The sequence below is a fragment of the Miniopterus schreibersii genome (genome assembly GCF_964146895.1).
Source record: "Miniopterus schreibersii genome assembly, chromosome: 3".
NCBI lineage: Eukaryota > Metazoa > Chordata > Mammalia > Chiroptera > Miniopteridae > Miniopterus > Miniopterus schreibersii.
In genome coordinates this window covers 68,971,266-68,994,329 of record NC_138103.1, presented here as the reverse complement: position 1 = coordinate 68,994,329, position 23,064 = coordinate 68,971,266, and the positions used below count along the sequence as shown (strand labels likewise).

At 34.8% G+C, this 23,064-nt stretch overlaps 1 protein-coding gene across 1 annotated transcript in view; it reads left to right on the top strand.

Moving 5' to 3' along the window:
- The window catches only part of FCHO2 (FCH and mu domain containing endocytic adaptor 2), a 103,141-nt gene that overhangs the window by 33,107 nt on the left and 46,970 nt on the right, over positions 1–23,064 (top strand). The window contains exons 6-10 of the mRNA XM_081131843.1: positions 1,119–1,223; positions 6,880–6,978; positions 7,726–7,822; positions 18,082–18,126; positions 19,977–20,049. Coding sequence (XP_080987969.1) covers positions 1,119–1,223; positions 6,880–6,978; positions 7,726–7,822; positions 18,082–18,126; positions 19,977–20,049 — 419 coding nt within the window. The remainder of the gene's footprint in view (positions 1–1,118; positions 1,224–6,879; positions 6,979–7,725; positions 7,823–18,081; positions 18,127–19,976; positions 20,050–23,064) is intronic.

The following is a 23,064-nucleotide window of genomic DNA, read 5'->3' as shown; positions in this document are numbered from 1 at the left end:
TTGCTCTGTGGTGGGGTGGACAGCTCAGAGAAAGGGTGCTTTTTTCTGATTGTTCTGCTGAGAGGTGTTAGTGGGTCCCTGATTTAGATATATTCAAATCCAAGTCTAAGTAAATAATTTATTTTGGCCTATAATAAGCTTATTATTATACTATTATTTTTAATCCTCACCTGAGGATATGTTTTTATTGATTTTTAGAGAGAGAGGAAGGGAGAGAGAGAAACATCGATGTGAGAGAAGCATCGATCAGTTGCCTCCCACATTAGCCCTGACCAAGGATCAAACCCACAAGCTAGGTATGTGTCCCGACTGGGAATCGAACCCACAACCTTTTTGGTGTATAGGACGACACTCCAGCCAAGTTAGCCACCCAGCCAGGGCTATAATCTTATTATTAACATGAATATAGATTTTTAAAAAATGTGCATAGATCTTTGAATCATTTTTTCTTTGGTAAATTTGAAAACACATATTATTATGACATAGTATGTGTCTTACCCTCACTTACAGACCCTTATATTTATAAAACACCGTTTAGAAGGCACTTATGGTTGTGAACTATGACTAAGTACTTTATATGTATATATTTGCTTCATAGGACTTTATTATAAAAATTATAGACACTTAAACAGAAACTTTTCTGGTAGTAAATTTATTTGTAATGTTCTAATGAATAAAATAAATAAAAGATGTAAGAATTATTTTGTTATCAATAGGAAATCTGTTAAAGCCCTTTTACTTATGAGAAGAAATGTAGCTATTGCTTTTAAACCATAATTTCCTCACTTAAGAACAAATGCCCCAACTTCCCTTTTAGTAATGACTTTACAAAAGTGGTCAAGTTTGTTACTACTAGGACATTTCGTTTCTATAATTTTATTCTAAGAATTTATGGTATTACTAAGCATATGTACTATTTAGAAAGTTGTTTTTAGATTATTGCTGTATAGTTGTTTCTAATGAAAGATGTTTCTTGCTTTAAAAAAATGTAGATGTCCCCAGTACTTTCTAAAATTGCCTCATCTCTTAAAGTGTATTAAATTATTATTTCATATTAACTTACATCAAGAAAGAAGATAGATCATTTTGTAGTTCAAAATGTTTTTGTTTTGTTACAGGCAGCTGTTAAATCTAAGAAAGCTACAGATACCTATAAACTCTATGTGGAAAAATATGCATTAGCAAAAGCTGATTTTGAACAGAAAATGACAGAAACAGCTCAGGTTTGTATTTTTAAGGCTTTAAAATCTAAAACAGGATATTTATGTTTACTGGTTAAATATAATTTTTCTGTCATATAATTTTTTAGTATTAGAAATGTTAAAATGTTCAATCTCAATGTTTTAATATTGCTGTTTTACAAATACACATTTTGTTTTGGAGATTGAAGACCAAGATGCAATAATTATAATGGATTATTCAGATAGATCAGAAGAGGCTATTTAAAGAGAATTGGGGAAAATGAGGACATAGGTAAATGATGAAGAAGACAGTGCTGACTGCTGGCCTTATATGTGGATTTTAAAATTGACTTCTGCTTAAGGGGAAAACTGGAAATAACTCAGTGCTGAGGATATAGCAGTTAACAAAACAAAACTCTCTGCTTTCATAGAACTTCCATTTTAGTGAGAGAAGAGAGACAATAAAAAAATGTCTGTCTTCCATAAGCTTGGGATATTTATATTCAATTTAATGTTCTTAGAGCCTTAATTAAAGGCCTAGGTTTAAGATGGGTGCCTTTTATGAATCATTCCTAAAACTTCCGCCCCCACCCTCTTGCCCTCTTGCCCTCTTGCCCTCTTGCCCTCTTGCCCTTCCCTTGCAGCACCTTTCATTATGTAACATACCATGAATTTTATTTGTTGTATTAGGATAGGCTGGGTATGCTGAAGAACAAAGAATGCCCAAAGGCCCTAGCTGGTTTGGCTCTGTAGTTAGACTGTTGGCCTTTGGACTGAAGGGTCTCAGATTCAGTTCCCAGTCAAGGGCATGTACCTTGGTTGCAGGCTTGATCCCTGGCCCAGGTTGGGACGCATGTGGGAGGCAACCAATCAATGTATCTCTCTCACATTGATGTTTTTCTCTCTCTCCCCTCCCATTCCTCTCTTTTTAAAAATATCAATGGAAAAAAAATATCCTCGGGTGAGGATTAACAACAACAACAAAATCCTCCAAATCTCAGTGACTTACGATAGCAAGGGTTTATTTGTTACGCTACTTGTTCACCCTGGGTCAGCTGCATTATTACCACTCTGGTACTGAGGCTGGTGGAGGAACCTCTTCTTATAACATTATTCTTAGTTGTCATGTCTGAGGGGTTGGAACATGGTGAAGCACAGTGGTTCATATATATGTATTTTATAATTGTCTGTCTTCCCCCACAAAAATGTAAGTTTTGTGAGAGCAGGGATTGACTTGTTTACTGCTATTTCCTCAGCACTTAAAACAGTTCTCAGTTCATGGTAGGCTCTCAGTAAGTATGAAAGAAGGACTTACAAACGGACTCTTTGGACTCTAGGGAATCTTCTCACTGGGAGTGGTGAAGGACTCACCAGAGACCAAAGGCTTGCTCGTGTGTAGGCATCCATGCATCCATGTTTACTCATAATGTTGTGAGCACTGTGCTAGAAACTGGGTGTATACTGTATCTACTTAAATAAAACAGATATCTTCATGCTCTGGGAGTGTAGAGGAGGGGGGCAGACATTAAATACATGCCTGAATGTAAAGTTATAAATTAGTACAGTGTTACAAGGGGGAGAATAGGCTTCGGTGACATAGAATAATAAGAGTGAACCTAATTTGGATTAGGGAGTTAGGAAAGGCATTTTTTGGAGACGTGACATTTGAAACTGAGACGAATGAGTAAGAGACTCATTCTAGGACCAGAGTGTTCCAGGCATTGGGGACCATAGGTGTGAAGACTCAGGAATGTAAAAGAGCTGTCACATTATAGAAAGTAAAAAGTGCTTACTAAAACTGAGTAAGAAGAGATGATGGTGAGGCATGAAGTTAAGGAGAACATAGGCAAGGACCAGGCTTTAGTAAGGGTTTGGGTTTTCTTCTAAGAGTAGTTTGAAGACATTGGAGGGTGGTATGCAAGGATGTGACGTGATCTTGTCTGCATTTTGAAAGATAATTCTGGCAGTTTTGTGAAGAATAGATTATATTGAGGACAAAGGAGAATCAAGAGCCCAGTTTGGAAGGCAGTTAGTGGTGAGGTGAGAAGGATGAGGGCCAATGTGGCGGCCTTGGAGAGTGAGAGCAATGTGCATTTGGAGATGGCTGGAGTGGGGTGGATGGAAGAATTCTGGGAAGATCAAGATCTCTTCTAGGTTTTGGCTTTCAAGTTTACATGGATAGAGATGAATGGGAAAGACTAGACGAAGAACTGTTAGTTTGAGGCTCAGAAGGGGACCAGATGTTTAGTTTTGAACAGCCTGTACCTGAGTGGAGACAACAAATGGGCAGTTTTGGAGGATCTAAGTAAGCTGAGCTGGACATAATACTATTTGCAGTCCCTTAGTCACAATTCTGGATTCCAAAAGCTCTGAAAACCATGTGTTTTTCTCTAACTCATTTCGCAGCAAAACTTGACTTAAATTGATGTGAGGCTATTTTTATAGTTTTTATTTATATTACTTAGACTAAATATACATGTTTTAGAAATACTAATGTTTTTGATAAATAGATGCCACTGCAGATCCTGCTGGTAGTGTTATGAAATATATGTTAATAACACCATGTTATCTTTATTTTAAAAATCCAAAATACTGAATTCCGAAACACCTGGCCCTAAAAGTTTTGACTAAAAGCTTGTGAGCCTGTATAAAATAGGGGCTTGTCAGCACACAAAGCCATAATGACATCACCTTTGAACAGAGTGTGGGGGAAGAAAGGGCCACCCACACTCTGAGATTCATCATTGACAGTTTGATAGAGGAAGAGATGCTGAAACCCAAGTAGGAGAAGCCAGAGAAGGAAGAAAACTGGGAAGTATAATGTCTTGGCAGCTGGGAAATCATCATGTTTCAAGGAGGGCTTATATTTAGTTGTGTTAAATTGAGGCTCCAACTCTAGTGAGATAAAAAGTTTTAATTTCTATAGCAACAAAGATCATTGTAGACTTCAGCAAGTGCTCTTTTTGTCTTCTAAATCAGAATACTCATTTATAAGGCCATTATCATTGACTTGTTAATTTTGTATCAAAATGACTAGTTTCTAGCAATGAAAATATTTACCTTTCAATTATTTATTTGAAAAAACAGGAATTAGAATTTGCTAGTCAAGGGTTTTGTTTATATTACTTTATAAATGTATTCTTAAAGAATTTTTAGCATTCATTTTTTCCCCCTCTCCTTACCTTTGTCTTCTGCTTCCTCATTACCTTTTTTTCCTTCCCAAATTGGCGTTTTAATTGTTTATCCTGACATTTCCAAGATGGGATCATTAATTTATTTGATCAGATATATAAATAACCAGTGCTGCTCTTAAATAAAGATTATTGTATACTGTGCTAATAATGTCCCCCCTCCTTTGTCTCTGTCTCTGTCTCTCACCGGCAAAACAATTAACTATTGTTTGTTAATAGACAGTAGACTTTAATTTGGGTTATTTAGAAGTGAAAAAAATTATTGTACATCTCCACTTTCCTTTTCTTCCAGGCTAAGCAGATTGACCTAATCCCAGTAGGAAGGGACCTGTTTAATGAGAATCAAATTTGGGTGGCAGGACCTATATTTACTAGTGGGGAAGGAAATTGAGTACCTGGGGTTAAAGAGGTTAGAATGTAGTTGGAGTATTTGTGACTTAATTTTTTTCATTGGGTTGAGAATAATCATGATTAAAATTGTGACTTCTCTTTGTGTTTTTGCTTTTTACCACTGTCAGTTAATGACGCTTGAAAAACTTTAAATAATATGGAGATTTTGTTCACTTTAGACAGTTTGATGGCTAGTTCAGGGAGTCTGAGATTTGTTTAAGCAACACCCCCAGATTAAGGATTTAGGATTAGAGTACTTCTGTATATATTTCTAGTGGCAGAAAGAATTGTACTTTTTAATATATTTATGCAGCAGTATATACAGACAGTGAATTTGAAATTGCAAGGAGGAAAAATCATCTCATTTGTTCAAGAAAGTTAATTTATTTATATTCAAACACTTGAGAGTATATATTCTTATTGCTGAATTGCTCTGAGTTTAGCAGTCACTAATTTTGAGGAATTGTGATATTTAGCAGTGTCTCCCCACCAAAAAAACTCAGCACAATTTCAAAATTGCATTTGAATCATGCATTGAGTTTGTGTGTGGCTTCATGCTCAAGATTTTTCTAAATAATTAAGGATCTGCCTTATTCACTAGAGCTGTTTCAAAAGAGAATGAGAAGGCAGCACAGTTTTCTTGGAATTAGAAATGCAATTTTGACCAACTTTTCCTGGATGTGGGTCTTCCTCTGTGAGGCAATATCTTGTTCATTAAGTTACAGAAATTTAAGCTGAGGGTAACTTCTTATAATATGACCATAAGGTAGAATCATGTTCCTGCTGAATATTCCTCAGTTCTTAAGATTATATCAGGATCTTGCAATGTTAGAATTCTCATTGACTTGGTCAAAATTAGTCAAAACAAGCACTCTATTTTAACTCTGCCATTCCTCATGAATAAAATTGAAGTGTTTGGGTTATTGTTGCATTATTGATAGAACTGTAATTGCACCTTTATTGATTTTTTGAAAAAAGTTCAGAAGCTTAACACAAATATGGACACGATCATTTGGCTTAGTGATTTTTGATCATGAAATTCAGTGTTGAAGAAAACTGGATATTAAATATGGGGTGATGGAATTTAATTTGATAAACTAACCAGAGAAAAAATAACAAGGCATTTAGGCCTATTTCTTAGAACTGATTTAATTTGGGGTGGGAGGTGGGGGAAGGGTAATCAGGCTTGCGCAGTGGAAATGACGAATGTATTTTGTTTGAAATGGCTAGTTCAGTATTTCTCAAATCCTATTTTGAGGAATATTGTTCTGTGAGATAGTAATAGATATTCGGAGGTGAAGAAAGACAAAAGGGTTGTTTGGTCAAAGAATTTTGGAAAACACTGGGTTAAGCACAATGAAACAAGTTTTGTTATTCAGTCATTTTTAAAGTTTTTAATGCTTATTATGAAGCCAAGTCTAGCAGTGGTTTTCTTACTGGGAAATAAATACCAGAATAACCTGGGAATTCTTTCCAAACAACATTCTCACCTCTTCCCACCCCCCACCCCCAGGTGTAGTGGAGGATATGTGTGTTTTGTAGTTTGAAAACATTCCCCAGGTGATCTGGTGCATCCCCACCTTCAGTTGAGAACTGCTAAAATAGAGTTTACAGGCTTCCCAAATTTATTTGGCCACAGAATATCTCTTTTGAAGACTACATATTAACATTTCAAAGATGAGAAAGACATTTCGAGAGTCTGTGGGCTAGATTGTAAAGTCTTCAGAAGTAAACTGCGGTTTTTGCTCTGCTGACTAATTGTTTTTCAGTTTTTGAAACACTTCTCCCTTGGCTTTTATGACACCCTTCTGGGTCTTCTTATTTTCTCACCACGATTATAGGTTTTAATTTGTGTTATCTTCACACTCTGAAAAAGTTCATGTTTACCTGAAAAATGGTATAACACAAAGTTAACTTTTCTCAGTGCTATATTTCAGCATGTTTACTAAATCCATTTGTCTAGAAGCATTGCTGAACATTACATGATGAATAACTTGCTAAATTTGGTTAGCTGAATTGAGATATCTTCTAAAAGGTCTTTCAATTTCAGCATATATATATGTATATGTGTCTGTATATATATTTTATATATGTAATTTTTTATATTTGCTACTCAGAAATTTCAAGACATTGAAGAAACCCATCTCATTCACATAAAGGAAATTATAGGATCCTTGTCAAATGCTGTAAAGGAAGTTCATTTGCAAATAGGCCAGGTAAGTTTTTACTCTTGAACTGATTCACCAACATTTTATGTTCATTTATGACTCTTCAGAAATCTGAAACTCATAACATGATACTGAATTATTTCAGATAAAAAAATGTGTTTACATGTATTAAATATAAAATAAACTGGATTTTAATTGGCCACCAAGGATGATGATTCAAATTAATTTTTAAAATTAACTACGTTCAGTTCTCTTTACATTAAAATTCTGAAGTTACCAATTTTTTAATATATCTTTTTTTAAGTTTTACTATTTTAAAAGTTAGAGCAGCAGCTTCAGTAAGTTATAGAACTTGTACATAGAAATTTTCCAAAAATGTAAAAGAGTTTAATGATCACAATTTGGGATTCATTGAAATATAGTAGAGAAAGATGATGTCTGCTATTCTTTATTGTTAAAGATCTAAAACTGTTTTAATTGCCTGTATAATTTTTATTTATCATAAGGATTATGCTCTAAAACATTCCAAGAGGGAAACAGGAAGCTGCATTTAATTCTAAGGTCATGCAGCCATATCTTAAGGGGTTCATGTAAACAGTTGTTGGTGCCCACAGATCTAACACTGTATGTTAGGTAACAGAGCATGTTAAGTAAATGAAAGTTCTCAAAGGCTCTGGGTCAAAAAATACATATTTTTGGGTAATGAATTTTAATTGCTTTGTGGAAGTTTTGTCTGACATACAGTAAGAATATTTATGGAAAAAGAAAGAATTTATCTTTATCTCATTTTAATAGGTCCACGAGGAATTTATAAATAACATGGCTAACACTACAGTTGAAAGCTTGATACAAAAATTTGCTGAATCAAAAAGCACCGGGAAGGAAAGACCTGGTAAGATAATAAACTCTGCAAGGAAATGTATTTACATTTCCCATCAGCAACTAATGTGTTTGCCTTTAAATTCCAATACTGCAAAATGGAGCTTGGGAGATACCTGAAAATGTGTGTAAAATCTCAGGTATCATTTACTCTGTGTCTGGTGATATGTTAAAAATTAAGATTTTTGTTTTAACTTTTAGTGCTTAATAATTTAGTATTACTTAAAATGGTTATTACAACCTTTACTAACTTAATATATTGCACTTTATGTTTTTGAAAGTAAGTTAGCAACGGAAGGTCATTTAAAAAAGAGGAAGAGTTGGAGACAATATTGAGTGCTCAGAGCATTGAGGCCAATGAAGAACTCTTAAATTTAATAACTTTTTTTTTTACTCACACATATATTTAACAAATCTATTAATTGAATGCTAAGAGTGTTCCTGGCACTGTTTTAGATACTGGGGATACACCAGTGAACAAATGAATACAAGAATCCTGATTCCTATTTTATGAATAGATGGTTATAGGTATTCAGAATCTTACTTTTTAAATAAGCATATTATGATACATCAAATATAATAAGTAGCTCATTCCCTTCTTTTCCCTTCTCCTGCTCATCATAGTCTTCCAGATTTCTTCAATCTATTTGTTACTCTACCATGTTCTTGCCAGATATCTGTTTCACAGGTAAAAATAATTCAGTCCAGTAAAGAAGTTAAAGTATGGTTTGGAATTCAGGAAAATAGATAAGTGATTTGTAGAGAAGTCTGGAACCATTTTTCTTCAGTACAGTTCACAGAACTAAGGCTTGAAACCTAAATCGCCTTGACTTCATTCTTCCTACATTCCATTAAGTTTCAAATCACACTGATTCAGTTATGTTAGTAGATTTTCCCTTCAGACCTTCTTTCCATGCCCTCTCTACCTACCTGATTAATTGTAGCATCAGGTTTCTAAATATTAGCACAGCAATCCATTGTACATTTTATAGCACATTCATGCTATGACTGTACAATTATGAACTCATAATTGCACTGCTTATAAATCTTTGACATTTTATTAAAGACAGAATGAAATTTAGATTCTGAACTTGCATTCAAAGCCTTTTAGGACCAGGCCTTGACCAGTCTTGAGTCTTATTTTCCATCATTACTTTTACAGATACCCTTTAGTACAGTCTGCCTGAACTGTTCGCTGTTTCCTGTACAAGCCCTTCTTTTCTCTTGGTACCTTAGTTGCTCTTATGTCCCTACTCTAGAAAATGCTATATCCCACTCCTTTCCCATCCCATATCTTTCCATTTATTTGTTTAAAGAATAAATTCTTAAAAAGAGTCAGGTCATGTGTTACTTCCTCCATCAAAAGTTCCTGAGAAATTTAACAGTACTTTTTTTGGCATTGTTGCTATCTTAAATTTTAAGTTGTACTTGTGAAGAAAAGTTACATATTTGATTCGTCTGTTTATGTGTAAATACATTTTTGATAAATTAATGACCAAATGGGTAAGGTTAGCGTATTAAGGTTGGAATGGATGGATTTGCTGTTTGAAAAGTCTTGGTGAGCGAATAGTAAATTATGGTTAAAGTTTAGTGAGCACTTAACTCTGTGCCATGTACTATGCCAACCACTTTGCAGGCAAACTTTGATCTTCAACAACTCTTTGAGGGTAGGTACTACTATTCCCATTTTTCAGATGAGGGAAATGTTGAGAGGTTAAATGATTTGCCTAAACTAGTACATGGCAGAGCTGGGATTAAATGCCAGGATTCCAGTCCCCAAGGCCTATGTTTTGGAGCAATTAGAATAGAACTCAGTAGGTTTACATATATATAGAAAATAGGATGTTAAGACATAACTACAAAACAGTGAGAAACCCTAAAATTCCTTGAAAAGAGATTAAATTATAAATGAAGACCAGTTAAGAGAGGTAAAAACAATTGGGGAACAAATAGAATTTTATATAGAGCATTTAGAAGTGTTCATAGAATAAAAGCAAAGATACATTGGCTGGTTAAAAATGCCTTAGACAGAAATCTAAACAAGATTGGTAGATTGTATCATATTTTCTTATTTGTGGTACAGCACACTACTTAGTCCTGTAGTTTGTGGTCCACCTTTCCTAGCATTGAGACCTTTAAGCCTTAAGGCTCTTATCTGTAAAGTGGGGATAATAATAGTACCTACCTCATGGAGTTGTGAAGTTTACATGAGATAATGTTACATTTATTGAGTATTTAATGTTATTTTCAAAAATTAACGTTATTTTCAAAAATTAATGCAATCCTAATTAATAGGTAGTTAATAATGGATTGTTTCTTTATAAATTTAAATTTCCTGGCCTCAAGATATACTAAGATGTAGAAAATTTCTGTAGCTAAATGGTGAAAAGGGAGTCCAAGAGTGGCAATGTTGTGAGCTTTCCTACAATCACTAGACCCAGAATTAGATAACTGATTCAGGATGACTATTGACATTGTCACTGACTTTCAAAAAAACTGATTCTAGAACTAACTTTAAAAAAGGAGGGGAGGGAGTGTGGGATTTAGTAGAAGGAAATATATTACTTCTCTAGTTGACTTGCTATGGGTGACTAGTTACCGCCCTTTCATATTTATTTGTTCAGCTTTTGGACAGATGAACAAACTAGTCTTGGAGCCCATTGCAATGATGAAAAATTTTGAATTTCTCAGAAAAATAGCAGTCTAAATTTTACATGTGATTGTATGGAATTCATAGGCTTAAAGGATTTTGCTTTCTAACATGTATTTAACCTTCAATTTGTATCCTATTGATTGCTATTAACATTTTATTTCTCCTGCTTTGTAAGAGCCCCCTCTGGTGGATGAATTCTTTCTTAAATTAGCTTTAGTCCTGTGGACTACACATTTTAAAAAGAGGCCCAGTTCTTTAAAAGCTTTGTAAACCTAAAGGTTAGCCTATTTCTCTTGTGCTGAAAAGTGACTGTTTTTTTTAGTCAATTATCTATTGAAAGATATAACCCCTAACTTTGTCTCTAATTATTGTGTCAGTCAAACACTTTGAGAGCATTAAAATTTTTTTCCTATTCATTGAGACTATTTTATACTACTTATTACATGCAGTGACATTTTTGTCATTACTTTTTTGAGATATAATTGACATAATATTGTACTAGTTTGTAATGATTTGATATATGTATTTATTGCAAAATGGTTACCAAAATAAGTTTAGTTAATATCCATCCCCACACACAGTTACAGTTTTTTTTTTCTTGTGATAACTTTTAGGAACTACTTTCTTACCGTTCAGATACACAGTACAATATTGTTAAGTGTAGTCACCATGCTGTGTATTACATCTCCAGGACTTTTTGACCTTATAACTGGAAGTTGGTACCTTTTGACCACCTTTACCCATTTTGCAAACCCCCCACTCCTCACCTCTGACAAACACCAACCTGTTCTTTGTATTTTTTTTTAGATTCCACAAATAAATAAGATCATATAGAATTTGTCTTTCTGACTTATTTCAGTTAGCATAATACCCTCAAGTTCCATCCACATTGTTATAAATAGCAGAGTTTGCTTCTTTGTTATGGCGGAATAATATTCCATTGTATATATACACACCACATTTTCTTTATCCATTCATCTGTAAGTGGACAGTTAGGTTGTTTCTATGTCTTGGCTATTGTAAATAGCCAAGTGAATATGGGGGGTGCAGGTACCTTTTTGAGATAATGATTTTATATATTTCAGATATATACTTGAAAGTAGAATTGCTAGATCATATGGTGGTTCAATTTTTGTATTTTTGAGGAACCTCCATACTGTTTTTGACATTACTTTTTAAGTATAGTACTGCCTGGCTCTTCTGGAATTTGGGTCACTGTAATTGGATGCTTGAAATATCAAACACCGGTGGTCTGAAAGGGTCATGAATGAACAGGTATTTTCTAATTTTGAATATCTTTTTATGTTCTAATAAGATTATTCTAGTATTTCTACCTATTCTCATGTATTTTGTTTGCCAAAGGAGATTAAAATGCATATTTTTGAAGTTTCCTGGTTTATAGTCATTCTGCTAATTTTATTTATTTTATTTATTTTGAGAGTATGTTTATTAAAGCCGGAGACAGTGAAACAAGGAAGGGTCTAAGAAGAAGCAACAGGAGAAAGTCTAGGCAGGGCTGCTTTGGCTCTCTAGAAACGTTTGGGGAAAGAAGTGAGCCAAGGGAAGCTGCTGGCAGCACACTGGAGAGTCAGAGAAAAGGAGGCCTTAGTAGACAAGACCTGGGAGTTAGCCTGGGACAGGCTGCTACTGCCCAGTGGTCCCCTGACTGCAAGTCTTATGGGGACCCTTGGAGTTTAGAAGAAAGAAAATTCACTTGAAAAGGAGATTCGAGCGGGTGTGCCCCAAGGAGGGCGTGCCATCATTCTGCTAATTTTACTATATGTTGTTTATAATTCATAAAAGTTAAACAAGTTTCTCTTTATAAGAAACAAAAGAGTGAGTAACTTAAACAAAATGAAAAGTTGGTAGGTCAGTGTTTAATATGTTTAAAGAAAAGGTTTTCTTGAAAAGCTCATCGTTTTTTCATTATATGGCAATGTAGTTTTATAGCTTCCATTTTTTGACTTCCAGAGAAATGTTTGAAGATACAAATAGAAAAAGCATGAGAAAGGTAGATATAAAAAACAATTAGCCCAGCCCTAACCAGTGTGCTTAATGGTTAGAGCGTCGGCCCTCGAGCTGAAGGGTCCTGGGCTTGATTCCAGCCAAGGGCACACACCCCGGTTGCAGGCTCGATCCTTGGCCCCAGTCGGGGCACATGCAGGAGGCAGCCAGTCCATGTGTCTCTCTCATGTCAATGTTTCTCTCTTCCACTCTCTCAGAAAAGCAGTGGAAAAAATATCCTCACATAAAACAATCAGCCTTGCCAGCGGGGCTCGGGTGAGCATTGTCCCATGCACCAAGAGGTCACCTGTTTGGTTCCTGATCCCCAATAAGGAGTATGCGGGAGACAGTGGATTGATGATTCTCTTTCATCGATGTTTTTCTCTCCCCCTTCCTCTCTCTTTAAAGTCAATAAAAAATATTTTTTTAAAAATTAGCCCCACCCTGGCAGGTGTGGCTCAGTGGTAAGGATGTCAGCCGGAGCACTGAAGGGTCATGGGTTCAATTCCCAGTCAAAGGCACATATCTGGGTTGCAGATTTGATTCCTGGACCTGGTTGGGGTGCGAGTGGGAGGCAAGCAATCGATGTCTGTCTCTCCCACCCCCCTTTCACTCTCTCTGAAAAGTAAATGGTGATTCTGATGCAGGAAACATTGCACTAGAAGGTTCAACTAGGAGTTGAGATTTGGAAACACTGGATTGTGGGAATTTTTTCTACAAGCATTTTATTAAAGTAAATTTTCTTGAAGTGAAGTGGCATTGATGTTGTAACTTGTAAATGACTTGGCAGGCGAAAAAACTGTATGTATATAGGTATGTTTATAGAGAAAGAGAAAGCAAATATGGCAAAAGGTATTATTGTGTGTTTTTTTGTTTTGTTTTTCCCCCCAAAAGGTATTATTGTTAATCCTCATATCATTTATAAAAATGATATGACTTAGGTTCTCAAAGAGAAGGTAACTAGTCCAAGGTAATCAGCCAGCAAGCACACAGTAAAACCAGAAATTGAACCGTGCCCTTTGCATATCACCACAAGCTGGAGTTTGATGCTCATTTTCTTTATTTTTAAATATATCTTTATTGATTTCAGAGAGAGGAAAGGGGAGGGAGAGAGAGAGCTAGAAACATCAATGATGAGAGAGTCGTTGATCGGCTGCAGCCCGCAACCCGGGCATGTGCCCTGACCGGGAATTGAACCCCAATCGCCTGGATCCTAGGTCGACGCTCAACCGCTGAGCCACGCCCGACTGGGCTGATGCTCATTTTCATGTTAGCTTGCCTGGTTCATCATCCCAGGCATGTAAGAATGTGGCTGTGTTTTGTTCCGCAGACCCAGGAGCAAGCGTGAGAATGTGACACTGACTCTCATTATTATGAGTCACATGTATCTTTTCTCTCCTCCCTCCACATCCCACTCCTCCTTTCCCTACCCCCTTCACTATCATTCTTTTTGTTAGACTTTGGGGTCTGTGCATGTCTGTATATTTTGCTTTGGCTTCTAATTAGAACCAAGCGTTCTGCAGTTTTAGTTGGGCCCATGTAGAAATATGCTTGATTTGAGTAGCCCAGATTTATTATTTGAGTTTTGAGGCTAGTTTTTAACTAGACAGAGTTACAAATTTGCCCTGTTGGTGGCCTGAGATTTAGAATTGATTCCAAAACAATGGGAGCTATTAAATATTTCAGATTTTTTATACTCTCCATCATTCCACAAAATATTAGTGGTGATTAGATTATTGTTAGCCTGGCTGGTGTGGCTCAGTGGTTGAGCATTTACCTATGATCCAGGAGATCGAGGTTCGATTCCCAGTCAGGGCACATGCCCGGGTTGCAGGCTCGATCCCTAGCAGGGGGCAGGGCATGCAGGAGGCAGCTGATCAATGACTCTCTCATCATTGGTGTTTCTATCTCTCTCTTCCCCCTCTCCCTTCCTCTCTCTGAAATCAATAAAAATGTGTGTTTTTTTAAAAAAGATTACTGTTAAATAAAATAAATTGTCTTTTCTCCTGTAACATTTCTTAAAAGTTTTGATTCAAATTAGATTAGGACGAATTCTTTAGGTGTTAACCTTTTCTGTTTCCTATTTTTTATAGCAATAATTTATTCCTACTTGATGATTAAAGCATCGTGTAAAAATTGTCTTGCTTTAGATAGTTGACCTCTTGGAGGCCTGCCTTTAATTTCTTCTGCCTTTAGTTGAACTCATGATGGCATTTTTAGATAATGTGTAATAGAGCATCAGGAGACAGAGCCAAAATGGTCTTATTTGCTTTTATACAAACTAAATTGCTCGTGTGGCCTAGCATAAAATATCTAAGCGCTAAGAGCAGTTACTTATTTTGACAACAGAATTAATTGAGCCTAAAAGAATTGAAATACCAGTTGTAGCAAACTATTCTTTCTGACTCTCACTGTGGCTTTGGGACTGTCAAGGGAAGTAACTTGTCTTATGATCAAATAGCAGAATGATGGGCAGTGGACAGCATTTGAGGGAGATGCTGAATAAACCTTCTACTTGTGAAAACTGTTTAGACGTGACATGCTGCTAAGGGGGTCAGAGTGTGCATTGATACCCAGCTGAGCTGTCAGCTGGCACTGAGCCATGCACTCAACGCTTTCCCATGTGAAGCAGCATGTCATTTGAAAAGAAAATATTTTTCATGCCTGATTTATTGTATTTTTAAAAAAGATATATTTAGTTTTATTAGACCACAAACTGTTAGTATAGTGTGTCTGGTATAAGAAAAAAGGTATTGTGAAAAAAATTGTAGAATTTTGTTTAAAGGGATTATTTTTATTTTTATAGAGCTAATTAATGCTTTTACTATTTTCACAAACGTGAAGGTATCTGAAAATCTTAAAAGAACATGTACTATATTTGCTGAGGTGATGTTGTAAAAGTCTTTCTAGACATATTTTTACATATTTGTAAATAATGCAATTTGTTTGGCATTCATGTTTTGTTTTTCTCTCTAGAATAAGCCCATAGCCTGAGTATTAAAGATTCTGTGAATGGTTACTGGGCACAAATTATATGCTGTGTTACTGTGTAGAAGAATTTTTGATTAACCACATTTCTGGTTCTTTTTTGTAAATGCTCAGATTTATTTGACAGGTGGTTATATTCTCTCAAGCTTTATTATGAGTGATAAAATTCCTAATACATAATAAGCTGTTGGTAATTTAAATAGAAATTTTCCATTATTTTATTTTTTTAATTCTCACCCAAAGACATGCTAAGAGAGAGGTGTTGTGCAGAGTGAAACATCAATGTGAGAGAGATACACCGGTCGGTTGCCTTCCAGACATGCCCAGACCAGGGTTTAAACTCACAACCCAAGTATGCACCCTGTCCTGGAATCAGAACTTCAACCTTTTGATGTACAGGATGATGCTCCAACCAAGCCACTCCAGCTAGGCAGATTTTTCATTCTTTATAATATTTACACCAAGTACAAAGTTACTAATTATCAGATACACATAGTAAAGTTCTTTACCTTTATTTATTTTTCAGATCTTATCTCTCTGACAACTGTAACATAGGCCTTTAAAGGAATCTAAGAACAAGCTCATTTAATGAAATCTTAGCTTCTAGCTTTGCAGAGAGTGGACTTGCAGTCCTTAAATTTTTAATTGGGCCATTTTCTGACTTAAGTTCATATCATAAGATACCCTAGAGGAATTGCTGGTTAATTCATTAGGACCTTGTTTATCAACTCACTTTTTTATGATTGTTCTGCTTAGCACTAAATGTTAATCTCTATTTGAATAGAAACTGGTACTGAAGAAGTAAATCTTAGATTGGGGGAAATTTTAGCCAGTATTTTTAGATGCTCCTAGTTGTAGAGAAATCTTTCTTGTTAATCAGTGGTTTTCATTGATAATGGAATGATCACTAAGAACTCTGATCATGAATTTGCACACAGTTATAGTTAAGCTTAATGTCTCAGAAGAAACAGTAATGAAATCCTCTATTATCTACTCTTTACTTCAAACTCTGTTTTTAAAGTTCTTGATATAACAGGTTGTATCAATCACCATTAATGAATTAAAAATTATTTCACAGCAATACTAGACTTATATAAATGTACATATTATAAAACAAGGCTAAAGTGATAATTTAATGGAAGATAATTTTTTAATCTTGTATTTAGCTTTGGGGATAGTTCAGTAGAAGAGTAAGTAATTCATGCTTTTGCCACTTTCTTTACTACTTAAATAATTTGGTATTTTTATATATATGAAATATATTCTATGGCATTTAATGCTAGTCTCAGCAGACCTGTCATTTCAGGGCTATTTTAGCTGTTTTCTGATTTCTATTTTATCATCTCCCTTTGTACAATCTGTCACTCATGCAAGTGCTAAATTAATTTTCCTATAAAACCATTTTGCAGGTGTGTGTGTATCACCTTCTCACATGAGAACTCTTCCCATTGCCTACAAATTGCAGTTTAAATTCCTCGACCTGTTATACAGTTAGAGCAGTGATTTTCAACCTTCTCATCTCATGGCACACATAAACTAATTACTAAAATTCTGCGGCACACCAGAAAATATATTTTTTGAGGATCTGACAGAAAATAGGTATAACTGATTCATTCACACAGGACAGCTATTGTTGTGTTGGCTGTTGTCATTTTTTAAATTTCACAATCTAAGGGAAAAGAGGTCAGTGCCCTGACTAAATAGTCAGGTGTTGCATGTTCTAAAAATTCTTGTGGCACCCCAGTGTGCCTCTTACAGCACACCAGTTGAAAATAGCTGAGTTAGAGATCTTGGTTGTAATTCTGAGCATCACCACTTAGCTAGTATATAATTAATTAATTTGTTCAATAAATATAGAAAACCTATTATTTGCCTTTGACAGTGGCGAATGAGACAGGCAAGGTCCCAAGTGTACATTCTAGTAGTTTTACTATCTTGGCCTCCTGTCCTTCCCATGAGCACAACCGAGGTTTCAGCAACTGCCTCTTTCTATGTTTGTTTTCTCTCAACTATACTGCAAACTCCTTGAAAACAGAAACTGTATATTAAATCTCTGTGTCTTCAGTTCTGTGATATCATGTATAAAGGGCTTTCAGTAAATATGATCATAATAATAAGCTAGTCTCAATTATTTTCATTGTTAGGATTATTTGACTTTTAAAATTATTACTGATATTTTAATTAATACTATCAGATAACACTGTAACACTTTTCAGAACATTTAAAAAAACAGTTGACCCTTGAACAATGTGGAGGTTAGGAGTGCCGATCCTCACACAGTCAAAGATCTGTATGTAACTTGACTCCCCAAAAACTTAAGTATCCATGGATGGATTGGTTCCTGAACCCCCAAGGATACCAAATTCCAGAGATGCTCAAATCCCCTATATCAAATGGTATAGATCAGTACATATAGTTGGCCTTCAGCATCTGCAAACTCCCGTGGATCAAAACAGTGCAGATATTTATTGAAAAAAATCTGCATATAAGAGGACCTGCACAGTTTAAACCCATGTTGTTTAAGGGTCAACTTCTATTGTAATAGGAGTTGATCTGATTGTTTTCTACCAGCTTTTTTTTTTTTTTAAACTAGCAGTTGTTTATATATATATACATATATTTTTTAGGCCTTATTGAATTTGAAGAATGTGACCCTGCTAGTGCAGTTGAAGGTAAGTTGACTAATTGCTATATGTGACAACTAGCTAATATCTTCGGTTTATTGAACAAATAAAGAGGGGCTGCTATCCATGGTGTGAGCATGTTTATGGAATGATGTAAAAATAAACAGTAGGTTAGCTGAAAGGATTATTAGTGATTAGAATATATATTTTAAAAGATTAAATATAACATGTATTTGCTTTCAAATATACGTTGAGATTGTTTTCTCCATTGACATCTATTTTTAAACATTCTATTGTCAGAAATATGAAACTCATCACTGTACATTAATGTATAGTGCTTGTTCTATAGTAGGTAATGTTTCAGTAATTAATGAGGTTATGCATTAATGTTAATATTACCATCATTCAAAATGGGTGATGATTTGACTTGAGAAATGGTCTATACCCTTTCTGTTTAAGTTGATCTTTTTCATAGTATGAAACCCAAGAAATGCCTGCTATTTTTGTCATGTTTTATATATCTTACTTGAGCTACTAGAAATAATTAGAAAGCAAACTTCTATTTTTTTCTAAGACCTGCATAAGAATTTGGAGAGATGGTTTGCTGTTGTGTGTGAGGTTACTATTGGAGCAGGCAGAAACTCTGGGGCCTAGACTTCTTATAGTTACTAGCTGTTTGTGAGCAGTAATGATTTAAATTCTCTGTACTTCAGCTTTCTTTATTGTAAAATGTAAATAGTAAATACTACTCTATGAGAATAAAACTATTTGATTTTTAACCTTTAAAAGATGGCATTTATATTCCCGTAGTGGGGTCTCCCAGCCGGAGCTTTTTTGGGCATTTAAATTCAGCTCTGCAGGCATTTACTTTTTTGCCTCTATCTTATCTATTTTTTGAGTTACTTATGAAAAGTAAAAACATTTATAAAGAAAATGTATTGTTTATTATTAAAGTTATCTTTTAATATATGTTACTGATGTTAAAAAATATAAAAATTACATTTACAATTTAAATTACATTTTGCCGGGAACTAAAGTTCCCTTTCGTCTGATAAAGGTTAAAATATTATAACATGCTATACAAATGTATGGTTTAGGGAGTTTGTTTTGCTTGAATGCAAGTACATTATTCTAACACACCTGAATTCTGTCTAATCCTGGCTATAGTGTTTACTAGTTATATGACACTGACATAAGGTATATAACCAAGAACAAAAAAATACCCTTGAGTTTCTTCATATATAAGATGAAAAGTTAGGTTAGGTGTGCTCTAGATCTCAAAAGAGTAAGCAGCTAAGCTTTCAGTGCTGAACTCCATCAACAATTTAATAGTGTGACTGACCTTTAAAAATTAATTTGTCATGCAAGAAGAGGAGGAAGAACTGCCATATTAGGCAAAACAAAGATATTTGTTCCTCATTTATGGTAGGGTCCACTTACAACATTGTTTAATTAGAGATAACATATGGATGCCATAATTATGAGTTTTCCATGTGATACTATTAATGGATCTGTTGTGTCATCTTTTTATTTAAAACAACACATTTATATTTTGTGACCCTCTAAACAGGAAACATGATTTGACTTGTATTTATAATAAAACCTAATACAGTGAGTAACGTACCAACTTGGGGAATACTTAGAGAAGAAAAGAGAATTATATTGATGAAGTGAATGTTCTAAAACCTTCTGGTGACTAATAAGCTATGTTATGTTAACATAAGTCTAAACAGATTATAACTGCTTTAAATATTAGGGTTTAGCAATAGATACATTTATTTCTTTCATCCAAATTTAGTATTGACAGTTATGAGTAAATTATGTGTCAAGATACAAGATGTATTCATAAATTTATCAGGAACAGTTATGTTTCTGTAACAGTACACATTTATTTTAAGGTATAAAGCCAAGGAAGAGAAAGACTTTCGGTTTGCCAGGAATAATTAAAAAGGAAAAGGATGCAGAGTCTGTGTAAGTATGTTAAGTATGTCAACATCCTTTCTTTTGTGATAAATAATTAAGACTGTTTTGAATTTGAAAAGGAAAAATTCTTTCAGAAATAAACTCATTATATATGTTTAAGGAGTGAAAAATACAAACTTTTCTAAATATATTTGCCAACTCCTCTGGTTTTAGTGAAAAATAATCACTTTTCTTATTTTAAAATTTCAAGATGAAGCTTTAATGTCTTAAAATTGAAACTTTAAAGATACTCTTATTTTGTAAAATTAAACACATATTTAAAAAAATTAAAAATGTAGAGAAAACTATAAAATCTTTTAAGTCTTCATGCTTAAGAAAATCTGCAATCAACAATTTGTTGAAAATCCTTTTAGACAACTCTAAGCTTTTAGGGACACAGTCATTATGTGCAGATGCTACTCATCTTACAGTGGAGTTATGCCTTCATAAACCTGTTATAATTGAAAATGTCGTAAGTCAAAATGCTTTTACTACACCTACCAAACGTCATAGCTTAGCCTTAAACGTGCTACCTTAAATATGCTCAGAACACAATATCCAAAAAACACTGGCAACACAGTACAGATGGATTCTGACTTAACAGTGGTTCAACTTATGATTTTTCAGCTCTACAATGATGTGAAAACAATACACATTCAGTAGAAATTATACTTCGAATTCTGAATTTTGATCCTTTCCCCAGCTGGGGATGTGCAGTACGATTCTCTCTTGTGATGTTGGGCAGTGGCAGCCCCACGTTCATGAGGTTAAATGACTGATACTCTACAGTGTACTATGTTGCCAGCGTTTTTTGAATATTGTGTTTTTGCATCTCATCGTGTCTGTAAAACATCCATCTGTGTCTCCTGCTTCTGGTGCGAAGAGGAAGGCAAATAAATACTCAAGACAGTTGCACAACTGTAAACTAATATAAGTATTCTGAGCACATTTAAAAAAGTAGGCTAGGCTAAGTAAACTATGATGGTCATTAGGCTATTGTATTAAATGCATTTTCAGCTTACAGTGTTTTCAATAAATAGTGGGTTTATCAGGACATAACCCCATCATGAATCAAGGAGCATCTCTGTACACTGTAGCGTATTGATCTATCATTAAGTTGAACCACTGTAAGTGGGGACCATCTGTATGCATAAATGGAAAATGTTAAATGTGGTAGGAAAGAAAGCCCTAACATATTTCAAACATTTATACCAGTCATCATTTTTAGACAGAGATGGAATATAAATTCAATTTACCTTTTTTAAAAATAAGAAATTAGTATGCAAAGACCATATAATTTAGCATGTAAGAATTTCAACTAGGCTCAGTTGGTTGGCCCATCGTCCCATGCACCAAAGGTCGAGGGTTCCATTCCTGGTCAGGGCACATATTCAGATTGTGGATTTGATCCCTGGTTGGGGTGTGTATGGGAGGCAGCCTATTGATGTTTCTTACATCGATGCTTCTCTGTCTCCCTCTCCCTTCCTCTCTCTAAAAATCAATAAAAATGTATATCATCAGGTGAGGATTTAAAAAGAATTTCAACTAGTAATAGTAGCTAAGTGAAGTTTTCTACCTTGAATACACATTAGAACTACCTAGGAAATTAAAATAAATATATCTATACCTGGCCCCGTCTCAGACCAATTTAACCAGATTCTTGGACAAGAGGCCCAGCATAGTTTTTGTTTTGTTTTGTTTTGTCTTAAGCAGCCTGTGTAATTGATGATATACACCTGGGGTTGAGAATCATTGAGCTCTGATTAACCAGAGACAAGTGGAATTAAAGAAATCTTTCTTTCTGTAATTACTCAACCCAGTGAGATTGAAGAGACACTAGTTAAAAGTCTTAAGTGATTTGTTGACCCAGTAACATTGGCTGAAATTTTGTTTAAACTTCTCTAGCATAATCAGAACTCTCACGAGATTTAATGTTAATGGGCACTCATATTTGCAGTAAAAGAGAACAATTTGTGCATTGGGGGTTTTTTCCTACTACCTAGTTATATTCTTATCATCTGAGTTTCTTAGAATTTCTACCACTGTAAATATGTTTCGTCCTTTCTTCTAAATGGCATTTGGTTAATAATTTAAGACCAGTTGCATAGTGATTTATATCTATAGTTACCATCTCTTCTGTAAATGTCTTTTTAGAGCATTTGTGAAGGGATATTTTGCTAAGGGGATGGAACATACTCTCTTTTTATAACATAGGAAATACATTTTGAAGTCTAAACAGTTGATTTGAAAGTAAAATTTTAACACAGCCAGTAATCTGTTAGTGACTATATTATAAAAAGTAATGGCCGTAAGTTAAATATTTATTTTATTCTTTTTATTTTTTATTTTTTTAAAATATGTCTTTATTGATTTCAGAGAGAGAGGAAAGGAGAGGGAGAAAGAGAGACAGAAACATCAATGATGAGAGAGTCTTTGATGGGCTGCCTCCTGTATGCCCCCTACTAGGGATCAAGCCCACAACACAGGCATGTGCCCTGACTGGGAATTGAACCCCCATCTCCTGGATCCTAGGTCAGTGCTCAACTGCTAAGCCGTGCCTGGCCAGGCAATATTTTTATAATGTATGTTTTTCACAGAAGTTCATTCAGGGACTTACTATATTTTTATATACTTGTGTTTTTAAATAATTTTTCATGATGATTATTTTCCCAATATGATCATTAGGCTATTGGATATTGGAATATTTTTATCAATGAGAATGCCAGGGCAGAAAATTATTCTTAAACTACTGTACCATGATTGCCTTCTTTCAATACTTCTGGCAGAAAAAATGTTACAATTCACTTTGCTTAAAATGCCCCAGGCTCTTGGCAAACTTATCCTCATAGCCTGAAGGCTTTTGAAATACCAGTAGTTGTGAATGAGGGGTTCTGCTTAGACAGGGCTCTTTCTGGGGCTCCATCTGCACATTGCATAGAGCCTGCTGTGGAGACAAACAGATGAATGTTTTCACACACACACTGAAGAGCTCTGGCTTCATGCCAGAGAATAAACTCTATGGAA